General features: G+C 43.0%; 2 protein-coding genes and 1 long non-coding RNA gene across 14 annotated transcripts in view; 1 reads left to right on the top strand and 2 right to left on the bottom strand.

The window, feature by feature from the left end:
* The window catches only part of OSBPL3 (oxysterol binding protein like 3), an 88,543-nt gene extending 87,957 nt beyond the window's left edge, over positions 1–586 (bottom strand). For 9 of the 11 annotated variants that reach the window (XM_083826874.1, XM_083826873.1, XM_083826867.1 and 6 more), the window contains exon 1: positions 2–141. The gene's annotated coding sequence lies outside the window, so the exon portion shown is untranslated. Of the gene's footprint in view, position 1; positions 146–541 lie in introns of those variants that run through there. The other 2 variants (XM_083826868.1, XM_083826876.1) reach the window with 2 other exon arrangements.
* On the top strand, positions 28–7,515 carry LOC310895469 (uncharacterized protein; the record flags this gene model as incomplete). Of its 2 annotated transcripts, none has more annotated exons than XM_083826910.1 (3): positions 28–189; positions 3,091–3,171; positions 4,649–7,515. In XM_083826910.1, 3 exons carry the CDS (start codon positions 28–30, stop codon positions 4,751–4,753), a joined length of 348 nt encoding a protein of 115 aa, XP_083683036.1. In that variant the 3' UTR covers positions 4,754–7,515. The 2 variants fall into 2 exon arrangements, with proteins under 2 accessions (XP_083683036.1, XP_083683035.1); XM_083826909.1 differs by having other exon boundaries at positions 28–261.
* Positions 7,516–10,642: 3,127 nt separating this feature from the next.
* Positions 10,643–20,221, bottom strand: LOC310895471. Its single transcript, XR_014580723.1, has 2 exons — positions 17,628–20,221; positions 10,643–14,448 (listed from the first exon to the last, which is right to left on the bottom strand). It is a non-coding gene; the product is annotated as an uncharacterized lncRNA (long non-coding RNA).
* Positions 20,222–23,424: the final 3,203 nt, after the last annotated feature.

Below are 23,424 nucleotides of genomic sequence, written 5' to 3'. Positions count from 1 at the left end.
CCCAAACAGGACTCACGGGCTGATGAAATGAAGCGGAGCGAAGCGTTCCCAACTCGGCGGTTGAAGTCAAGGGATGGAGCAACAGCCCGCGTCCCTTCTCCGGAGAGCAGGGAAGGAAAAAAGCACCGTGACAGTCATCGGAGGCCTAGAAAAAAGTGCAAAGCAGGCAAATTACGCTACGAGGAAGAAGTAAATTTACCAAATGCCCTTTTCTCCAGCCACCCCGCACGTCCCCCTGGTAGAACCAAGCCTCAGTGTACGGTACCGAGCGGCTCAGTGTTCAAATTGCTTGTAATTTGTGCCCAGATTGCTCGTAATTTGTCCCCAAATTGCTCGTAATTAGTCGCACCCCGTCGGAAGCCACGCTGGAGGGACTTAACCCATTGCCCTGCGCCGCGGGCAGGGAGAAGCCACCAGAACAACGGGGGCATCCCCCGTACCCGCCGGTACGAGCCCCGTCCCAGAGCTAAACACGCCTGGAGGCAGCCCCCCGGCGCGGGATTTATTCAGTTTTATTTTAATGTAGCACAGCGTCAAATACCTGAACCGGGGAGGGCGGGGGCGCGGGGCGACCGCTCGGCTACCTTCGGCTCCGCTCGGCTCCGGCCGGCCGGACCCGATCGGCACCGCGGGGAGGGGGGGGAGAGTGGGGGAGAGGGGGGCGGGACCACCGGGCTCGATTGGCAGCCGCGCTGGCCAAAGGGGAGCTCGCGTTCGCTTCCCCGCCGATCGCGGGGGGAGGGGGTGTTTCCGTGACGTCACGGGCGGGGCCTCGCCGGCAGGTGGGGCCGGAGGCGGGGGCCGGCCCTGAGGGGAGGCTCGCGAGGGCTTCGTCCGTCGGGCACGTACAATCCTCGCTGGTATCCCAAAAATGTGACATCCCAAAATGTGACATCCCGAAATCACATCCCAAAATCACATCCTAAAATCTCACGTAACAAAATCCCACATCCCCAAATCCCACATCCCAAAATCTCAAATCCCAAAATGTCACATCCTAAAATCTCACGTCCCAAAACCTCACGTCCTAAAACCCCACAACCTAAAATTCGCCTGTTCCTCAGAGTCTTGTTTGAAAAGAAACAGCCTGAGTGACTAATGAGATCCGAGCCGTTAGAAGCGCTCTGGGCTGTTTCCATGATCCCCGTGGTGTGTGCGCGAAGTCTTTCCGAAATGATTGCTGCTTGTGAGGATGTAGGGAGGATGTGGCCTGGCGCAGAACTTGTGTGGTTTTTGTGTGCAAAGTGTGGTTTAATCCTTGATCAGGAGAGGAAGGGGACGGAAGGACCCCCTGCTTTCCCAGCTCAGCATCATGGGCCCCAAGCTGACCAAACGCTTCTCAATCCCAGCCTGCACTCGGTGCTTCTCATTACTTCAGTGGTCGCAGGAAAGAGAAACATAGATCATAGAACCATTAAGGTTGGAAAAGACCTTTAAAGATCATCTGGTCCAACGATCACCCTATTACCAACGTCACCCACTAAACCGTATCCCTAAGCGTCACGTCCAACATTTCCTTGAACACCCCCAGGGACAGTGACGCCACCACTGCCATGGGCAACCTTCTGGAAAACCTTCTCTTCGTTTACACTGCCTCAGAACAGGCCAGGAGTGCTTGGGAAAGCCATTCCAAGTGACATCCCAAAAGGCAGGGAGAGCGTTCATGGATGGGAGCTTGCAGTAGCATAGCCCATCTTCAGGGTGGTACCTTGCACTGTGAATGAAACCATGTTTGCTAAAAGGCTATGAGATGCCACCGAGTACCACGTTTATAAGAACAGGGTGTGGCAGAGGATTCCCAAGCCATAGGCACTAAAGCATCCCATGCCGTTTTATACCTTTAAATGCTGCTTTTATACATAATGATCTTATTTTTGCCTTAGTTCATATAGATCATAAAATGTACTTGAAAATAATATTGATGGGACCTTTGGAATACTGCTTTTTCAGCATTACTTATGCCCATTTTTATATGAGGAGCAATTTTTAGTGAGTGTCAATGAGCAAAGTCAATGAAAGGCAACAAAAGCAGTTTTACTTTTGGTTATGTTGTTTAATGTAGCTTTGAGTTTCTGCAGTGTGGGAATTCAGGTTTTGCTGGAGGGTGTTTATCAGTTTGCAAACAACTAGAATCTAAAAATAGCACATACCATTTTGTTACATTTCAAGTTTTATAAAAATTGCTTTTATAAATACAAGTTTTAGGGAAAAAAAAACTAGCACTGTACTTTTAAAGAACATGATTATTGAACTAATGGCACTAAGTAGCCTGCAGCAAATCTTTTAAGAAAAATGTAGGCAGCTGGAATATGTTGATGAGGCACCTTTCCGGCAATCACATGATGTACTAACGTACTGTTAGGTAGCACTATGCATGTGTGGTCTGTTTGAGCTCCCACTGAAACCAAACTCAGACCACTTCTTGATTTAGAAAGGAACTGGGTGGCTCTTTGATGATGAATAGCCTCCAGACCTTGCAAAGAGAAGGAAATGAAAAAAGCAAAATTCAAATCCTCTTCCAGTTTAAAATCTCCATCTTGAGTCCTGCCATATAGACAGTGAGATACTTGGGGTTCCTGAGACATTAAGGACATTCACTGTTCCTATGTTCATCACAGCAAAAAACATGGACCAAACGTATGTTTGGGATATATTAACTGCAGCTACATCAGGAAGGAGTTTGATCTTTCTGTGGATTTCTTTCCTTTCCTTTTGTTCTGCCCTCCTGTTGAACAGAAAAAAAAAATGAAACAGTATTGGAGTGGTGTTTTTCCTGGGCTAAAAATAAGTTTAAAAATGAATTAATAGGAAGACCTTTGGGAATAAGACCATTCTTCCTATTAGAAAATCAAAGCACAGAGAAATAGTGTCAGCCTTAACTGAGATGGCAAAATAAAAGGTGGTTGCATGCATCAGGGGAAATGTATAGGCAGAAAGCCTCTGTCTGAATATAGATTGGTGTTTTTCTTTTCTTAATAGATCCATCAACACAAAGCCATCCGGTTTGTATTAGTAAAAAGAAGGTGGTTAGGGTGTTCCCCAGCCCTGTGCACTTAACCTTCGATTTATCCTTGCTCTTTGGTTTTTCAGTTCTGCGTGATGGAGCCTCATGACACTGTAATCTTTCCAGAGCTATTAAGAAGAGGAACTCCATTCTCCATGATCCAACAGGTATTTTCTTTTTAATTCAGTTTCCCTTTGATCTAATATAATGCATAATTAAATTGCATGGTCTGAATTAAAACTCCACCATTAGGTGCATCCTTTTAGCTTGTTCTTTCCTGTGGTTTTGTAAAGACAGTACACAATAATATTTCCAGTGAGCGCAATGAAAAGGATTCTGTTGAATTCAATACCATGCAATGATTTTTCATGTTCAAGCAATCTTAGTCTCATGCTGGTGAACGAGCTCCTATAGCATGGATATGGAGCAGACAGAGAAAGGCTTGTTGTGAGATACAAGTTATGTCCTGTGCTTTGAGATAAATAACTAAGACAAACCTTTTGAAGAGCTTCTCCATTTTCAGCAGGAGGATAGGTTTATCAGAATCCTTGTGGCTGAGGTGGTGTGAGCAGCAGTAGAATTGTGTGCATAGTTATTGGGTTAACCCATCTTTCTCTTCTCATGACTTAGCACATACATCTTCAGTCCTGGGCAGGAGTTACCCGTCTTGAAATTCAGCAACGTCATTCCTTGTCCACCAAAAGAAATCTATCCTTGGTAGCTTTTTTTAATACCAGCCCTCCCCATCATGTCATTTCTGTCCTTGTGCCAGTACCTTTTATTTTCTTCTCAGTGACCACTCAGGAGCCTTCTAGCCCGCTGACAATTCTTTGGCAAATACCACCAGCATCCTGTTGCATATACAGGCTAGTATTATGCAAGCTACTGGCATTAGCTTTTGTGTGTCTTGCTGGTATTTCTAAACACTTACCTATCATCTCCCTAATCTGCCCAGCCCTCTTTTCTCATGACTGTAGTGTCTGGGCCTTCTTTCCTGGCTCTTCTTGCTTCCCAGCTAGACTCAGTCTCGTTAAACTCCCTTCGGGGCCCTTTCGAATATCTCTGAGGGGCAAAGTTTACCTCTCAAGTGCCTGATGCTGCTATGCCTTTGTGCAAGCATATCACCTGTGTTGCAAAATTCATGAGTTGTTGCAAATACTTTTTGGAGTCTTGATTCTGACTTTCATTTTTCTGGTGGTCAGAGCTCTACAGCAGTGGGGGAAAGCAGACCTGCTGTGCACTAACTCGTCTCCTTACAAGGGGCTTAACTGGCTCATGTTAACTTATTCAGATAAGGGCAGAGAGAGCAGGAAGATTACAGTCTTTCTATGTTGGGAAAGCAGACGTGTGGCCAGAAGTTACTCAAAATAGAAAGGAGAAAAAGGAATGAATGTCCACCAGCCTGACACTCAGCAAGGAATTATCCCTGTGGGCTGTACCATAGTGAAGAAAGTAGAATGCAGGCTCTGGACAACCCTGTCTTTGTGTGTATGTGTGGGAGGGGTTGGAGAGGGTATGCAGAAGCTGCCACAATAGGACCCATGAATTTGGAAACAGCTGAATTCCAAATAGTAACATTCATCACTAATACTAAAAATAATTTTCTTGTTGTTGATTTGACTTGTATTTGTCTGTTCTATTTAGCTTCAGGGAAAACGGGAGGACCCAACTGTATTGGGACTAGCTCCCAGGCTTACTGCAGTTGAGGACCAGCTAGTGAATGTCAACTGGTTACGATGTGGTGAATAAGCAAGTCTAACATACAAACCACTGGAGAAACAGCAAGTTAAGATATCTTCAAAGCTTCTACTTTACACACGAGAACATGCTTCAAACAGGAACTTTAATACTGACTTGGAAATGAGAGGAACTCCAAGGTTTTCAAGCCAAAATGATTCTGCAGTTTTTAAAACAAGAGCATTTTCCTTTAAGAATAAAAGCTAAACAAACTTGCAATTTAAAATTCTGGATTTGTCAGTCTTGTACTGGTTTCATACACACCAGACGCTGTTTTATAACATTTATCCTCCTCCCCCTCATTGGCGACTATTACTCATTCTTTCAAGTATTCTTGGATTTTAGTATTTATCTAAAATGCAGTCAGATGGAAAAAAGTAGTCATATTTTTTTCCACATTATTTAAGACAGAAAATACCAGAGTATATTAAAGTTTACCGTATTCAGTAAGTATATTTACAGAGACATGATACAGGTCTCCGCAGAATTTGGCATCCAGATGCAGTTCAATTGGCAAAGAGGATAATACAGCTATTAAGAAAGTGTAATTCAGTGCACTATGGGCTACATTATCTTTCCCTACGAATGCAAGCTTATTTATTTAGGTTGCTAGCGAGGGGTTCTCTCTGGAATTGGAGAGAAAGAAACCTGTGGGGCACAAGGGATTATCAGAGATATTCCACACCCATGGGCCATTTCCCTTTTTAAAGTCTTATATTATTGCAGATGGAAGATGTAATACATTGTCCATTGCAGCCAGAGTTTCTACTTACTTCACTCGGCTCTGGGTGAGGCCCTGGCACACCTCTTGTGTAGCTCTTTCTCCATCACTATTGCATAGAGCGTAGAGCACTTCAGATCCAGATGCTAGGTCCCTGCATGGAACCTGTTCTCCTTTCCCAGAGTGGGAATAGGATCCATGTTTCTCTTGCTAGGGTTAGCTTTGTTATTCTTTTCCTTTGAATACAAGTAAGAGGAAAAAAATGTCTAAACATTAAGACACAAAAATTGCTGACATCAAATACTTTCATTCTTTCAGGACCATGAAAGCAAAAGGTAAGATAAGGCACTGAATTTATATTTGGAAGGCATTTTCTGAAAGGCTATGGGACAGTTGCCTTTGCATTTCACTTGGAAGGGAAAATAAATGATATTGTTCAAATGTTGTAAGTTGTACCCACCGGGTACATTTCCTGCCAGCACGGGTGAAGTTTTCCATTGTGTAAACTCCTTGAAGTTGCAAATGCTTCATTTGAGTGCATGTGATATTAGGCAAGGTTCGATTGTGGCAGTAGCAAGAGCAATCCTGAAAACTGTGTGCAAGTCCAGCTACAGACATTAAGCTTGTTAGCAAACAGTTATTCCTGACTGATGTCAGAATGAAACAGCAGAGGAGCAACTCTCCTCACAGACTTTTGAAAGTCAGACTTCTGGCCTCCAGCCACAGAGCTGTTCCAGAGCCTTCCTGCTCCAGTGATCAGTCCCCCAGTTCTCAGCCTAGGCATGGACACAACCAGTTCGTGCCTATCAATACTTTGCGTGCCCTGACCTGCGCCTCCGTAAATGGTTGATGTGCCAATCCAAGGTGGTATCTCTCAGATATACGAACATAGGTAAGAATTTCACTAGAGGAGAGTAGGAAGTGTGCCTGTTTGCTGGTGTGAATTGACTGTACGTTTTGTATCAGGAGATTTCCAAACTGCTGTTCTGACAGGTTGTGAGGTCTAGGTGGGGAAATGCTAAGCTGGGTGGGTTCAGATCTGCTAATGTACACAGCAGTAGTATCTCCTTTTTCTGTACCACAGCCATTAGTGTCAGGGTCTGAATTTTAAAACAATTCAGAAGTCTTCTAATATGACTAATTTCCCATTTTCCCCACTGGCAGCTGGCCTTGTTTGGCAGAAAATACATCTTCACGGACATTGTAAGCCAGACTCAACAGGAAACAAGTCTGTAAGTCCACACAGGTGGTTTGTTGTTTTTTGTTTGTTGGTTTTGGTTTTATTTTGCTTTCTTTTGTTTTGTGCCAGAGCATAGCAACAGTTCCAGGCAGAAGGGATGTCCAGGAAACAAAGTCTTCACCTTTATTTGAGCTTTACAGATCCAGGCAGCTGCACCAGACCAGATCTAGACTTGTTGAAGTCAATGGAAAAATCATTCAAGTTCAACAGAGTCAAATGCTTCACCTAATGGATCAAAATGTTAAGTGGCTGGAATTTTCCCTTGAATCTCAAGACATTGGTGAGAATCCAGGAAGCTGCTGGGAGGAAAACAACCTGCTCCCATTAATGCCCCGTTGATAACTGAGGCAAGACAGGCTACACAGGCTACATTGCTCAATGCATCCTTTCATGTGCGCTGTTTTTTCTAAGCATTTGCTGCTGAGGAATGGGTTTCTGTGGTTAAGAAAGTTTTGAAAACAATAAAGCAATGAAAGCCTTCAATTGATCTCAGAGGCAATTGCTGCAAAGGAGAACAAAAGTATTTATGGTGTTACTGACACAGTCTGACACAACTGACTGACAAAGTAAAATAGAGGAAAAACAAACCTCCCACACAGTCTGTCGTGGGCAAACACAAATACAGAGGTCACTAGGAAAAGGCATGAAAGGAAGCTTACTCACCAGCTGCCCAGGTATAAGCCAGTTCATCACTGTCACCTCAGTCTGCTGCTGATCACACAAGAGGCCACTTTGCACAAATTCAATTAACAATGCCCTCAGCTCTAAAGGAGATATGCAGCCGTCTTTCCACCCTCCTGCCTCCAGAAGAGATCTGGAAAAGGAATATTTCTACAAGGTTTGAAAACCATCCACTTTTAAAATCTGCCTTTTGTATACAAATAGACATGGATTTACCAGCTAAGATTTTTATTTTAATAAGCAGGTATTTTCCCATGGAATTAAAAAATATTGAAAAGTTAAGCAAATCCTATAGCAAAAAAAAAATGAGGCCATTGTTCTGTAGATGTTTGCAGGAAGAAAGAGTGACCAAGTCTATTTTAAAATCTTGAAAACTGGAAACTTCCCCATTCATAACCAAAGAAGAAAAATATTTGGCAGAGACATGGAATGGTTTATGTACATCTATAATCACACTGGTTAGTATAACGGAATGGGAACTCGGGGTTTTATCTTGTTTTTTTAGAAGTTACGAAGGCAAAAGCCTCCTGGAGATGTGCTTGAAAAGATGAAATTCAATCACGTTGCATAACTGGGAGCAGGTGACACAAGAACATCTAGTGAGAACTAAAATAAGAAGTAGCTGAATTCAGGAAAACCCATCCTAAAAATGAAAAGTGCACAGTGAATTAAATGGGCTGTTTATCTGACCTCAAAGAGCCAAGGTAATGTGTTACGGTAAACATTTGCTTTGCAAGGAGAAAATGGAAAACGTATTCACTCTTTAAAGGGGATCTCATGTTGATTTTAGGAATCGTACAGGTTATGGAGTTCATTGTTGAAGTAAAGAATTAAAGGTGCATTTCTTAGGCAGTTGGGGGACTATTATAGGCTGGAAGCAAACATTCATAATGATAGAGGGAGGAAAGCAAGCACACAGGCCCCCTGTGCACTGGCTTTGGTAAGCCAAAATAAAGTCACTTGCTAGAGATCGGAAAAGCATTCATTTTCTAAGACAAACATTATAGCAGTATTATAATAATGGCTGAGGAAGAATGAGGGGATGCAATTAATTTAGAGCCTGAAAACACTGTCAAAAAAGTCTTTTTCAAAGAGGCTGCAAAGGAACCTGAGAATCAGAGGTGAAAGGTAAAGTTCTGCCATGGATTAAAAACTAGCTGAGAGAGAGACTACAAAGAGCTAGCATAAATTACTACCTCTTAAAATGGAAAAAGGTTAATAGCAAGATGCCTCAAGGACCCGAGCTGGAGCCAGTGTTCAGTGTATTATTCAGAGTCTGGGAGGATGAATGGTCTGGTAGTAAAATTTGCTTGTGATACACATTATTTGGGTTTGGAACAGTTTGGGAGGAATATGATGAATACCAGATGGATCTAATAACGTTACTGTAAATGTTTGGAAGCAATATAATTGTAAAGGAAATACCGACAGAGAAAGATGAAGATATGGCTTGATAGAAGGAACGTTGGCTGTGGCACATGTATGCAGCGAGCTCTGAATGAACGGTAACCTCCAGGGAAAGCCCTAAGAAGAACAGGTAATAAGGCTATCCAAAAACCACCTGTAGAACTGCCAGTGTGACTGCTGTCGTCTCAAGACTGTTTGCAAATACAAACTGACTGTGCCAAACGATTTCATCTGGAAAAAAAAATATGTATTTTTTTTTTGTATATATATATATATATATATTTGAAGGCTTGTGGTGGTTTTACCGTGCTAGGCAGCTGAACACCATAACCTCTCTCTCACTCCCCCTCCTTAGAAGAGGAGGGGAAGAAGTAAAGGAAAGAACAACTCACGGGCTGAGATAAAGATAATTTAATTAAAGGGAAAAAATAATTATTAAGGAAAGATTAATATTAATTAAACAATTTAACTAAAGGGAAAAAAGGGAAAGGGGAGAAGGGAGGGGGAAAGGGAAAACTAAACAAAACAAGTAAAGGCTATGTGGAAGTGCAGAGGAAAGAAATTACTCTCTACTTCCCACAAATGAGTGATGCTTGACCACGTCCTTGAAGCAGGGCCTCAACGCACGTAGCTGGTGTTCAGGAGGACAGACATCTTTGCAAGAGCCCACCCCTCCCCTCTTCTTCCTTTTTCCACCTTTTATTGCTGAGTGTGACATCATATGGTATGGAATATCCCTTTGGTTGGTTTAGGTCAGCTGCCCTGGTGATGTTTCTTTCTCCCATTTTTGCCCACCCCTAGGGGGGTTAGAGAGAGTCCTGATGCGGTGCCAGCACTGCTCAGCAGCAGACACAACACCGGTGTGATACCACTGCTGTTCTAGCTACAAGTGCAGAGGACAGCACTGTATGGGCTGCTGCAGGGAAAGTTAACATCCCAGCCAGACACAGTACAAGGCCAGATTCAGAAAAGTGAAGCTGTAACTGGAACACTTGGGAAAGGTGCAGGGAACCGGCTCACCTTCCTCCTTGCTGCGTATCTCATGGAGCGATGTCAGGGCTTCTCCTGCACAAGCTGTGCCCGAGGGGGTGGGGTAAGGAGTTTCATTTACTTAGAGCAAAAAGAATGAGAATGAATCCCTGACTCTGGCAATGATTAAAATATTCCCAAGAAGACGCCGCTACCTGATCTTTGTGTTTAATTAGTTGTATGCCAAGGAAAGTTTGATTCAGCTGTCCCAGAAAACAATTTAGACAGGTGGCTGGGGCGCCCGCCTCCTTGGTGTTTTCTCACTGCAGAAGCAGGAACAGTAATGTTGGAGGGTTAGATTACATTTTCCTCTGCCTTTCTCCTAAGCAAAATCTTCCACTGAGGCTGAAGGGAATATTTGTGTCAAATGAACCTACGCTTTTCAGGGTTTTAATTTGGAAAGCAGAAGATAGACTTCAGTCTTGATTGTAACCAATTTTTGTTTAAGTTGTCTGGTTTAGCTGTCAAATCAATTTGTGGCGCCCAACATGCAAGCGCATTTGCTGACAGCTCATCCAAGACATCTGCCAGGTGCTCAGCAGATGTCAAAAAGTGAGTAAGGTGGTAAGATTTGTAACAAGGGAATGAAAGGTACTAAACAAAACAATTTGATACCATGCAGCATTCCTCTGGGCTTTCCTTTGTCTGGTAACAAAAGGATGCTACAGAGAAGGTGTGAAACTTAAAGGTGTTTTGGAAAGACAACCCACATTGCTTTCCTGTGCAGTTTTTTGCATCTCCAGTCCCTTATTTCATCTGCCCCTTTTCTTTTTCGGTCCTTCACCTGACTCATATGTACCATAAGTGCAGTCACAAACATTCCTTTTACTAGTTTTCTTCTAATTTTCCCTTTCTTCCCCTCTCCCCTCCTCAGGTGGCCATCCTGTCACTTCTGTGTGTATCTGAGATTAGAAGAACTTTAATTTGAAAAGCAGATTTTTTAGCAGGTACATACTAATGCATGCTTTCAATTCTTTATATCTTACAAGAGAAATGATCCAGACATAGCCAGCTGGCACTTTCACAAATCATGAGTGTCATCATAAAAGTTCCCCAGTTCCAGCGTGAGATGTATATTCAGTATTTATTACCCCAAAGAAAAAAAGGACAAAAAGCGACACAGACAATGTGTGTGGGGGGAGGATGGAGCGTGCTGCTTGGGATTCTGAGCTCCCAAAGTAGCTGAGGGAGGAGGTGCCCAGAAAGGTGGCTGTCATTTTTATCCAGCAAGTGTAGGCTGAATGGCAATGACATCTTCAAACCGCCAGCTGAAAAGATCTGAGTCATACAGGTGAGATTTCTGAATATAAAAGGCAAAAAAGTTCAGAGTAAGATGCTCCAGAGGGAAAGAGAAGACGGTATTTCGCGGGCAGCAGCACTAATGAAGCCTGATCTCCTACAGATTTGTTTCTCTACGTATTTCCTACAAAGCCTCGCTCAATAACCCTAGCTTCCCCCTCATCAATCCACACATCCCTCGGCTCTCCTACAGTAGTCTCACCTCACTCTGGTGCACTAATTGCCAGGCCAGGCAGGGGCCAGATGTGCTGTAGCTGTATTTGAGCTCTGCACCTGGTCAATTAGTAGCACAGCCTAACGGGCCAGCCTGCTCTCGCCCAAAAGAGCAAACAATGGCTGAATTCCTCCTGCTTTCCCTGCATCATGAAGGAAATAATAGGTTCTTTCTATCTAACCACACATTTTCACATGATTCGCAGGAACAGAGCAAATTTGCCAAATCTGGCTGAAATCGGTCTGCAGGTTCATAGTTATTAGGACTAAATTGATAGATGGGGGAACAAACAACTTGGCTGAGTCGACATTGTTTCCTTAAGAAAATGGACTAAAAATAGTTTTCTGCTGTGAATGCCCAGCACTCTGGGGGCTCTTTTCACAATGAATAGATGTAAATAATTTTCAGCCATTTTAAAAGACGTAAAGCCTAGCTATCTGATCCAGCTGAAATAACTTTGCAAATGGAAATTAGCTCCTAGATATACAAAAGAAGAAAAAGGCGAAAGAGTCTCTAATAAAAACTGGGATGAAGCATTACAAGTACAGAGCAGACTTCTGGTAAAATGCTGCCATCCTAGCCATCGGATCAAGACATTCTTGTCTTTTTTAGCTTGCATGAAATACAGGCAAGCTATTGACCCCTATAAAACCAAAGCAATGGCAATATCCTCCTGGTTATCTGGGGCAGAATTAAATGTGGGGCACGGTAGCCATGCTCTCTGTGCAGAGACAGCTACATGGCCTCTATGTGATCCAGCCTGAATCTGGAAGCAATCTGTGATCTCACGGGGATGAATTCTAGGTCTTACTGGGTTAAGGTCACGCTAGTTTGCAGAGCCTTGTACTGCAGAGTCGCCTGCTATTAAATCTGTTTGTATGAGCTGATGCCAAGTTCTACCCATGCTTTGTACTAACTTTGTTATTGTGCTGCTGCTCGCAGTTACCTGTGGCCACAGTGTCTGGTTATCTACCAGCTGGTTACCTACCAGCTAGATAGTAGCCTGATATTTCATAGACTAGAGACAGTGTCTGTTTTTGTGACATTTTATGTGTCTTTGCTGTTGTGATACAAAAGATTAAAAACGATATTGTCAAAAGTAATGTTTTCCCCAAAGATTTCTCAGCTGACACAAAGCACTCCAATGCATGAGTCCAACATGCCATACATCACAGCTTTTTCTTGGAGAGGAACTTCAACAGTTTTAACCTTGAAAGTAGGCACATGAAGCACAGTAATGCAATATAAAAGGTAAACTCTGGTCAGTTTCCCAAAACTGCTGGTATTCTAAATATTTGGGCCCCTGAAAGATGTTTTCCAGACCTAGTAAAAAAAATTAATATGGAAACTCATCAGTACTAAGTTATCTGCAACCTGTTAAAATGTGTGTGATCAGAAACAATTCATCAGGAATACAATTGATTTACAATGCAATAAAATTGATTAGGATGCTGCTGAGTTTTAGCAATACGTCTTTCTCAATCAAATTGCCCACTTCTAACAGTGACATACTTTTGAATGACTGAGCCCAAGTTCTTTCATGGTGTAAATCAAGCACTGGAGATTTGCAATCATAGCTTACATCTTACATCATTAAGCTTAGCTGGGTAATAAGCACTAGTCTTGTATTAGCAATCTGCTTCTCCTTTCTCCTCGGTCTCCACAATAAATACCTGACAACTCTTTCTGATAATCAAATGTGTAGTTCATGAGCATGTTAAGCTGTCTGTGTAGATGTATCCTTTTGTCAGCATTTTCAACAAAGTCCTGCAAACAAAGCTGAGATGAGACATCTCTAATTCCTCACTTACAAAGAGCCACTTTCTTTAGCAGCACAGTACCTTGCAGCATCTCCAGGCATATATTTTCTCCTGACAACATTCCAGTGGTAAAATCATAAAAGCTGCAACCAATTATCTTCTCAGAGAGTTCCTAAAACTTCCTGGCGAGTGGAACAAGACAAAGCAGCAAGGACTCTGGCCCTAGTGTAATTCTTCGAAGGAAAGGAGAGTGTTACTGGTTAGATAGGTAATTTCTATTTCACTTTTTACAGCTAGTTCTTTACAGTCCTAGATTAGGATAATAAAGTATGGTCTTCCTCTTTCTGCAGAGTAAACTTGTGCTCCTTTTTGGCTTTGGATCGTTGTCTGCAGACTGTCCATTGCCTGTCTGCAAAGAATATTGTTGCAGCATCTTTCAGCTTGGTGAAATGACTAGTGTGCAAAGCATCGGGTTTGTTCTCTGAAACCAGGGTTTCCAGCTGCCATCTGTTCCCTGACAAAGCACAGTAATCCCTTATTCAGGTCCTTGCAGAGTGCCATTGTACTGTACATCAGATCACATACCTGATGAGTAACATGGATTCTGGAAGCCTGGGGTATATTATCCCAAGTCTTCTCACTTTGTAGCAGCCCACCACTTTCCTTGAGGCTCACAGAAATGTTGTTGCTGTTGCCATTTACTTTACAACTTCAGTAAAGCTCAAGTCTTACAAGCACATAAAGCTGAACTGCCAAAGGGTGACACAGTTACCTTCACAAAGGGAATAGCATTGCAAACGCTATTCCTGGAAGTAGGTAACAGATCTAGACTTAGTCTCTGGTTGGTACTAACTGAACTAGGCACTCTGCCAAGTGGAAAAAAAAAAAAAGAAAAAAAAAACATCCATTCACTAAGCAGATGGCAAATAACTTCGTGGTGAACTGCTAGTGACTTTTACACAAGCATAGCCTGGTTTCTTGCATAAAAGCAGCTCTTCCAAGGTCACAGCTTGATAAAGCCTATTCACGTTTGCAGAACACCCACACTAAACACATCAAAAGCCAAGAGTAAGAGAAGGTGCTAAACACCACGCTTCTGATAAGTTTTCTGCTAAATTGGGCTGGCTCGTTAGGTACCTCTGCTTCTAATTTGCACAGATCACTGCCCCGAGAGGTCTGCTGCTGGCATGCACACATGTACACACACGCACAGACGCTTTGACTCTTCCATTTGCTTCCTGCAGTTGTCAGGGAGCTGTTCATCTACTAGGAAACGCCATTTTTTGCCATGGGAGAATTTCAAGTGGCCCTGGAAGTTTGTGTCTGCCTCTCATGTCACGGCTGATGAGGGAGCCACTGCAAAAACAAAGCAACAATAATTGGGGCTAACAGGAGAAACAACTTATTCCATTAGCAGTAAAGCAAATTAAGCCTGATGCCTCACAAATGTGTTTTCATTGTCCTGAGCACTAATCTGTACATGTAATCCAACTCTCAGCTGCGTTTCTTGTAACACTGCCCCCAGCCTGCCCTAAATCCTCCCCCTCAGGCTCCTCTTACAGTCCCTTGACCTGTTCATCCAACACCCAAAGCACTCCTTATGTTCCCTGCGTACAGCCTTCAGGCTTCCTGCTGAGCAAGAGCAAGCACAGGGTATGGAGAGCTGCAGGCATAGCCAGTGATTATCCAGTTATGGATAAGAGAGACAAGTCTCAGATGAGTTCCCCTGCAACTCCCCTCTTCCTGCCCCAATTCAGTCACCTGTCAGACCTTCATAACTCTGATATCTCTGCCAGCCATCCCTTTTGTCTGGAATTGGCCAAAGGACAAATATTTTTTTTTCCCCTTAAGATATGAAAGTAAAAAAAGCCAAGCCAAAGTAAACCATCCACCCCAACAAAAACAAAACCAACCAACCAAACAAACAAAAAAACAGGACCCCCCCCTACTTTTTCTTTCTCTCTCTAAGAGGAATAGATCACTAAGAAGCATGCAGACTTAGCATCCTTATACACTAGACAGTGAGTACCTATAGAAGGGAGAACCCATGAAAGGATTGGAGATGGAAAGTGCTCCAAATAACAGAAGAATCGCCGAATATCTAGGATGAAAAGTCCTCAGGCTGAGCTCTGTATTTCTTTTTAGCCAAGGCCACAGTGTCTCTCATGGCCAGGGGTCTGTCTGCGAGGCAGTGCGATAGCATTGCCACTGCCACCCTGGGTTCCAGAGGGTGTCAGTGTCTCTGCTGCAGCAGCACCTCAGCAGGAGAGGTGCAGAGTGACATCCAAAGCATTACTCATGTCCTTCTGTCTGCAGATAAGTGGTGATGGCAGTCCCTGATGGCTCTCCCTGGGCGATGAGCCCAGAAAGCCCATCCTGTCTGAGGGGGGAGGCACCACGCAAGTTCTCAGGCTCTTAATTCTGACTTTTCCCATCTCAGCCTCCCCCAAGATACAGATATTCTCTGAAAGGTCACAGACATCTCAACTTTATCACCGTTAACAATTTTGAGCAACTTCTGGTCCTTACTAGTGCTCTTGTGGTCTTCCTGTGTGGTCAGTGACAATACTGCTGACTGTTGTATCACTCATTGTAGGGAGCCTGAGCTAGCTACACCAAATAATCTTGCTGATGTACTTCATTAAATAATAAATGAAAAATGAGCTGTTTTAGATAAATCAAATATGAAAAAGATAGAAATGTCTTGCTTCCCAACAATGTCCTAATGATAGTCCTTACACTAACAGTTCAACAGTGCTCTGCATGAATTCTTTGTCCTCCAGATTGCTGGACAGGAGCAATTTAAGTGTGAAACTGAGCTGTCAACTCTGAAAACTAAGTAGTGGTCACAGTCCCAGCCATCAGACACGCGTCAGGGAATGGAAGAGCACACAAAACAACATCCTTGCTGGGAGAGATTGCCAGCCCAACCGCTAGCATCAAGAAGGAAGAAAACGCAATGAAGATGATTCATGCTTATAATATTTCCTATGAAAGTATGTGGGAGTACTCTTAGCCTTTTAACTTAACCTAAATTAAAAAAAATAAAATCTTGTTTCCAATTCAATAACGGAAGCATGCACCATTTTAATTAGCCTGAGAAATGAAGAAGGCCATAGTAAGACGTAATTCTCTCCTTTGATTCTCCATATTCTGCAAATTCATGATATTTACATGCTATATTAAGCAGGTTGAAAAGCTGCTGTCAGCCAAAAGCAGTAAATAAATGCAAGAGTGGAAGAGCATGTCTGGAGAGTCATATGGAAAAAAGGCCTTAGCAGACTTCTGACTTATAAATATAGCACAGCAGTGATGAGGTTTTTCTAAGGGTATGGTAGCTGTCTTGAAATCTTTTGACTTACAGGGAAATAGAAAAGACAAACAAAATTCTCAAGTAAAGATTGATACATTTTAATGACCGGACTCCCTTAAACAGCACTAAACAAGCAGATAAGCTCTCGCTTCAGGAGACATTTCTAGGCGTGGATACTACACTAGGAAGCTGGATCACAAGGATCTGCTTTTCTCCTATTAGTGCTAACATAATTATGGCTAAAACAGATTTTAGGTGCATGGTTGTTTATTGAGTACTGTCCATGATCTGGAAGATGCCAAGGAAGGCCAACCAATTTACACAAACTAGAAAGCTGCCTGTGAGAAACTATAAACAGAAGCTGTGGCGTGGGAGAATTGCGATATCAAGTTAGTGATGACTGTCAGGATGGGAATACAACTTCCAGCAGCACCTTGAATTTGGAACCTGCATCGCAAATTTTCTAAAGAAGTGTTGGCATTTTTGAAAAAAAGCACTCCAGTATCTAAGTCAGGAAAAGAACCAGCTGTGCTAGCAAGAGGAGGAGAAAATCCAAGGAATTTTTCAATGTTGTTCTCTCTCCACTACTCCATGGCATAAATTACAAGTCATAAGCTGTCAGTCTGAGTCATCATATCTCCAGGTCGCTCAGATCACTCCAACAGGGAGAATTCTCTTCATTTACCTCCTGTGCACCTCCAGTCACTCCATCTGTCACAGAGACCCTCCATTTTGTGTGGTTCCCCTGACGTAAGGCCCTGTGGGTTACAGCCAGAAGGGCAACTACAGAAACCTAAGTTTAGACCATTTGTCTCTAAGCTGTGCTGTTGCCAGCAGAAGTCCTCTGAAAGAACAGCTTAGAAGGATACATTTCTCCTTATACTACGCATTTTTAATCATTTCATAGCTTATCACCAAATGTGAGGGTTCACGCGATTGTAGCTCTAGCAAGCTAATGGAGATAAGCCAATTTTTGCCACTCAGAATCCTGGCTTTATTTCCACATTCCTGTCCACCCACTTGCTCTGTATTGTTCCACAAAAACACCTCATGCTTGGGCTATTTATTTTCAGATGTGCTACTTTTCTCTCTAATTACAGTGAGAGAGTAGATGAATGTGCTAGTTTTGTGTGAAATAAGCTAATTGTAACATCATCTATAGCGTTTCTGAAAAAGCGATCAACTCTGAATAAAAAAGGCAGTGAATGAAGGAGTAACGTACCGGCATATGCAGTAATTCTGCGGCATGAAGAAGTCTTGATAACTCAGGAATGTGAGTCAAATGTTTCAGAAAGTTTGAAGATGGGGCAAATTGTTTTCTGACGTTGCATAGAAAAAAAAAAGAAATACAAACAAATCAAAACAAAAAACCTTCAGGCTGCTTGCTAATACAGTTGAGCACTATTTGTTTCTTTATATAGCTTGCAGCCTACAAAACTTTGCAAAGAGAGTCAAGAGTTGATGAGAGGGATGAGTCAGTGACTTAGGGAAGGAAAGAGGATTTTAGACACGTGGCATAGCAGGTGTGACGCAGCAGTCCTTTGCTGTAGGACACTGCAAAAATGCAAAACAAAGGAGAATTAGGGTTTGTCTGCAAGGGGACACTCAGCAAGTTAAGCCAATTCACCTGACCACGGGAAGCCAATGTGTATTAAAGCCCCAAATGGATGTCCTCATTTAGGATTAAAGTGGTCCTAATGTGACTAAAGTGGTCCTTAATCCTGAGGGACTTAGTCCTTGGCGAAAGAGTGCCCTGAATTGAACCAAAGGCATTTAGCCTGATAAAATCTTCAACACACAGGTTTCTGTCTTGTTAAGATATGCCGACTGACCTCATACTTCTGCTTGACTCACCATAACACTGCTGATTTTCCCCATGAAATGCAGCCTTAATTTAAATAAAGAGCATTTGGAGTGACAGGACGGAAGGAGTCTTGGGCAAATCACAGCCACATGCTGTACTGGGAACACTGGAGACTGCATAATATAATTCAGAGAACAGGTAAAACCAGGGCAAAAGCACTAACCAAACACGCCCTGAGATAAAAATTTCAAGGCGAAAGCCTGGAGGTAGCCACCCTAGATCAACAGCACACAAACTAATGTTCTCAGGGCAAACCACTGCTGCCAACATAGGGATCAACCTGTGCTTTAGTTGGGGTAAAAGTTTCCAGCCAGCGCAGATTTGCCTTGGTTCAAGAAATTATGTTACATGCTTTGGGGTTGAAGACAGGGAGTAGGAGGTAGTCAGGATTTTCCAAAGGTATCCTATCTACCTGTCCATAGCTCAGGGTTAGTTATAAACCACTTATGATGGTGCTTTGGGAGAAAAAGTGATGCTATGGTCACTTCCCTGCCTCAAAATACGAAACACACTATGGTACTTACAGATGAGGGGCATTACACTCCTCCTGATTTCCCCCCGTAAATCCATCTCTGAAAGGCCTAAGAAGATAAACCCTGAGGAAGGCAGGACAGACTGATCTCCAGGGCATATCCAGCTTTCAGCCTTCTGCCCTCAGCTTCAGGACGGGATGTCAGTAACAAATGCATCAGCTTGTGCAGAGCAGCACCCATCTGCTGGAGCCTGGACACGGCTGGGGTTAATTTTCCACAGCCCCAGCATATGTTCCAGGCTAATGGCTTCCTTATGAACAGCCAGAAAATGAAAACGAACATAATTAAAAGAGGAAAATGTCAGTCCCGTCCTGGCTTCCAAGGACACTGGCAGCAGGGATGGTATGGGGATTATTCCTGACACCTGCTTCGCTCTTCTTTTAAAATCTTCCACTGATGAAGATACAGAAACATTTATTTTCTAAAGAGGAAAGCCAAAACTGGGGCTCTGACAGAAACCATACAGGTTGCATCAGTCTTTGAATCTTTTGATATGCATCACTAATCTCGTAACATGCACTTAACTGCAGTTTGGGGTTGCCTTCCGCCTACTTCTGCTACCAGTTACAGCAAATGTTTTCTCCATTCTGACTTCTGCGTGACCCGAAGTGTTTGGAAGAAGTTTCCATCTAGCTTCACTCATGTTGAAGAATTAGGCCCCAGGCCTTGCAGATCAGCTGCGCCGGCCTCCTTGAACAGACACAGGCAGAAGAGTCCTGACGGTGCTCTTACAGGCCTGCATAGCGGCCTCTGAGGGAGGGATATTCCTGTGGTTAGTGCTGGGCTCATTTCAGAGGTGAAAAAGGCCAGGTGAAAAAGAATGACATTCTCAAAACACGGGGCAGCTTGTCAGCCACAAACAGCAGGTTGTGGGGGCTGCTTTGGATCTTGGCTGTCCTTCATGTTGCGGGATGTCACTGCACAAATCTAAGCGTACAGGAAAGTGAAATTCCTCCATGCTGTGGCCTGCTGGTGTGACAATCAGGCCCAGAGGCATGAGAAAGAACAGATAGGAAACTTCTGTGTGTGTGTGAGTGCATGCACGAGTGTAAGATACACAGAGGGAGGGGAGACAAACCTAATTTTCTCTGAATGAAGATAAATCTGTCTGGCCTGGCAGTGGTGAGACAGTAACCCTTACTGGAGCACTTACCTGATCATCCCAGTGGCTAAAACAGGGAAGAGTCTGTACAATAGAAGAGCAGACAACATGGTCTTTCACCATCACTGCGGAGAAAATAGCTGTGTTTCTGTAAAAACAAAACAAAGTGCATGTAGCAGAGAGAAAGTACAGGAGGTACAGATGAGGCTTGTGCTGCTGCAGCACTCCTTGCACCCTTGCAGCTAGGTTAAATCCACAGCCTGCGAAATCAGGTGAGCAGGCATTAGCACTCAGCCTCGTTAAGGCACAGCTTTCTAATCCAGGTGTCACGGAGGTGTGCAGTCTTACCTGCTCAAGGAGAGGGAGAGGAAGGATGAGTAAGAGAAATGAAAATGGGATGCAAGGAAGGGTAATGCAGAAAGGACAGTCTGGAAAACAAAAAGTAAGTTTCAGGTATAAGCTAAATCCAGTGGAAATTATGATGTTTCCTTTCTTTTTCTTAGAAAATGTATGATGAGGAAAGCCCATCACTTGGGAAAAAGGAGATGAGAGCCCTGTTTTGTTACAGAACGTTTCAGGAAAAGGTAAAAGTAGGGTCATGTTTGCAAGGCTGGATTCTGAGTGCCAACTTGGCACTTCCAGCATCAGTACCAAACAGCAAACCCAAAGGGTGCTAACTAGACTGGCTAATTCCCTCATTTATTTTCTTCAACAATAAGGCCTAATTAGAGACTTATTAGCAGGAGTCAATTTGATTTCTTGTTTTGCACTGTTTGCCATACATGATCTTAACATAGGCTTTAGGCAGCATATTCTTTACAGGCTAAATCCTTTTTTTTTTTTTTTCCCCACCCTTGGATTTTTCTGAATTTTATACAAAATTTTATAGAGAAAACAGAGTTTGACTTTTGTTACTTAAGAAACCTCAGAGTGCATTCCACAAACACAACACCAGCTATGCCCTTTCCAAGGGCATCCTGCCCAGAGTGCAGTGCAAAACTGCCCTAAGGAGGGCTGAATCTGGGTCAGGATCCTGCAACAAGCAACTTCAAGAATAAATCACAGCCATTTTCATCTCATTATATTTTGATCACCCTTTAAGAAACAAACATCCAGAACATTTGCAGTGCATTCTGCAGAGGACATTGTTGAGGGTGAAAGAGAACTATGTACATTAAGGACAATGGGTTTATGAGACACAGGGATGAAGACACTATCTTTTCAAACTCTCCATTATACCTCTGTGCCTAAGCATTAATTGCTGTTGTCTAGAGGAAAGTGATTTACCTAAAGATAAATTATATAGTCTGTGATCAGCAAGCTATCGTTCAATGTTAAATTAGATTTTCAAGTTTATTTCTGCTCTTCAAAACTTGCAGCATCACAGTCATACAATGCCAAAAATGATTTCTTGTCATTTGGCTAGAGAAAAGCGAGTGTTCCCCAGTAAACAGCTTCATTACTGAATTTACGGACAGTACATCCAACAGCCCTTGTGCTGTTTGAATTGTTCCTCATACATAGTTAAATACACAGTATTGCTCATTTAGGCTCCTCTTATTTGCCCCTAGTTCTAATAAGCTTAGCATTAACATTGATTTATGGAACTGCACTCACTTAGTATGGGATTTGGCACAATACCCTTTCTCTCTCAGGACAGGCAGAGCCTGGCATAACAAAAAAGATGGCCAGCAATCGCAGAGAAAGATTATACCCCGGCCTACTGCATTAGGCCTAGCTAATCTTGTGAGCTTTCAGAACAACACATGGAGGTGCAGTGGATCCTAATGCAGCTTTTAAGAGAACTGAGCCTCAATTCAGCTTGGTGACAAGAGTGCAGCAAAATCAATAGCACGGCTTGTGGTGCTGCATGAAGCATCGTCTGCAATGCCTGCAGAGCCTCTCCGGGTGTTTCCATGGCTGCTTGACACACGCTGCTCTGCTTCGGGCCCCTGCACAGCCAGTTCCCTTTGAAAGGAGAAACAGGATCCTGCTCTGCTCAGGCTGGAGGAAGAAATGAATCAATGCCCAGATCGATGCTCCAGGTCAGCCACTGCCACCCGCCTGCCTTGCCTCTCATGGAGGAGTTTGGTCAGGAGCCAAAGATGCAAAGGTCTCTTGACCTCGCCGTGTCACCCATGAATGATCGCGCCCTTTGGAGCTGCTGGAGCCAGCACACATGAGTTGCTAATAGGCAGACTGGCCTGATGAATCATCTGGGAACAGGCAGGCTGGGGAAGTGGTCAGTGCTCTTTCTCTCAGAAACATTGCTCACGTCTCCATGCCAGAACCCGGTACCTGGCTGTGATGCCTGACCTAGTGCTAAATGACTGCAGGCATCCAAGCTGGCTTCTCGGCAGCAGAACTTGGCTGTCACACAGCGTTCTGCTAATGCAGCTGTTATCACTTTGATAGCAATGCTAACTCGGTAAGAACTGGCTTGGAAATCATTACACCAAGCAGCACAGGTGTACTTGACCCTCAGAGTGAAAAGCCAGGGCAAGCCTTGAGCAGAGGAGAACAGTAGGAGCTCCCATTTCTTCCTAAAGGAATTTTTGCTTGATAGACCAAACTCTTTTAAACATCTTCTAAGCTCAGGTATGAGAAATAGAGAAAGCTGAGCAGAAATGAAAATGCTATCCTCAAAAAAACAAACAAACAAAATGAACAAACAAACAAACAAAAAAACCAGTTATGTGCCTGCCTGTGAGGCATGAGAGCTTCTTTAAAACATCATTTCCAGTTGAAATGAAACCTGTGTCTCAAACACTCCTAGACATTTGCTTATTATCAGGGAATAGTAACTTTCTATGTATTTACATAAAAACAGCATTTTGGTTCTTTCTGAATTATAGGTCAACGTTATTAAAAGGAGTACAAACACAGGTGGGTAGTTACATGGGTGGTAATTTTCCCCACTCCTTATTTCCAAACCAACTTTAATAAGAAGAAGACAAAATAAGACTACCAGTTTCAGCAATGAAAGATGTTTCCAAAGATTGCTGTTATTTTATGAGTCTGCAAATAGGACTTAGCTCAATGAGTTATTTGGTGCTATCAGAGATAGCAACTCTTTGCTCTGAAATTCCTCCACAGAAAAAGGGATCTTGGGTGTTCTCTTTCTATTGCATGAGAACAAATTAAGGGATTTACCTCGTTATGAACAAAGAAGACACAAAGCTCAAAACCATATCAGACAAAATGTAATTTTCTTGGGTATTTTGGTAAATGGGGTTTCAAATGAATAATTTAAAATCACTGCATTATGTGTATATGTCCTCCTGTTACATATCTTCTAATAACTGCTGAAGTAACTACATAATTCATAATATGAAGCTTCTGTCATTTGTTACCTCTCTGATAATGCAGAGAATAAGACTATAGACATATGAAAATGCTTGGGTAATGCTGATCAGAGTAAAGTGAGACCCTGTTCCTGCAGCTGCTGCCTGTGGAGGCACAGTGCTTTGCCACTGTAATATTGCTGTAAAGTTACTTGTTTGAATTTTTATGGACTTTC

The sequence above is a fragment of the Anser anser genome (genome assembly GCF_964211835.1).
Source record: "Anser anser genome assembly, chromosome: 2".
Lineage (NCBI taxonomy): Eukaryota > Metazoa > Chordata > Aves > Anseriformes > Anatidae > Anser > Anser anser.
This window is presented reverse-complemented; position numbering and strand designations above follow the sequence as displayed.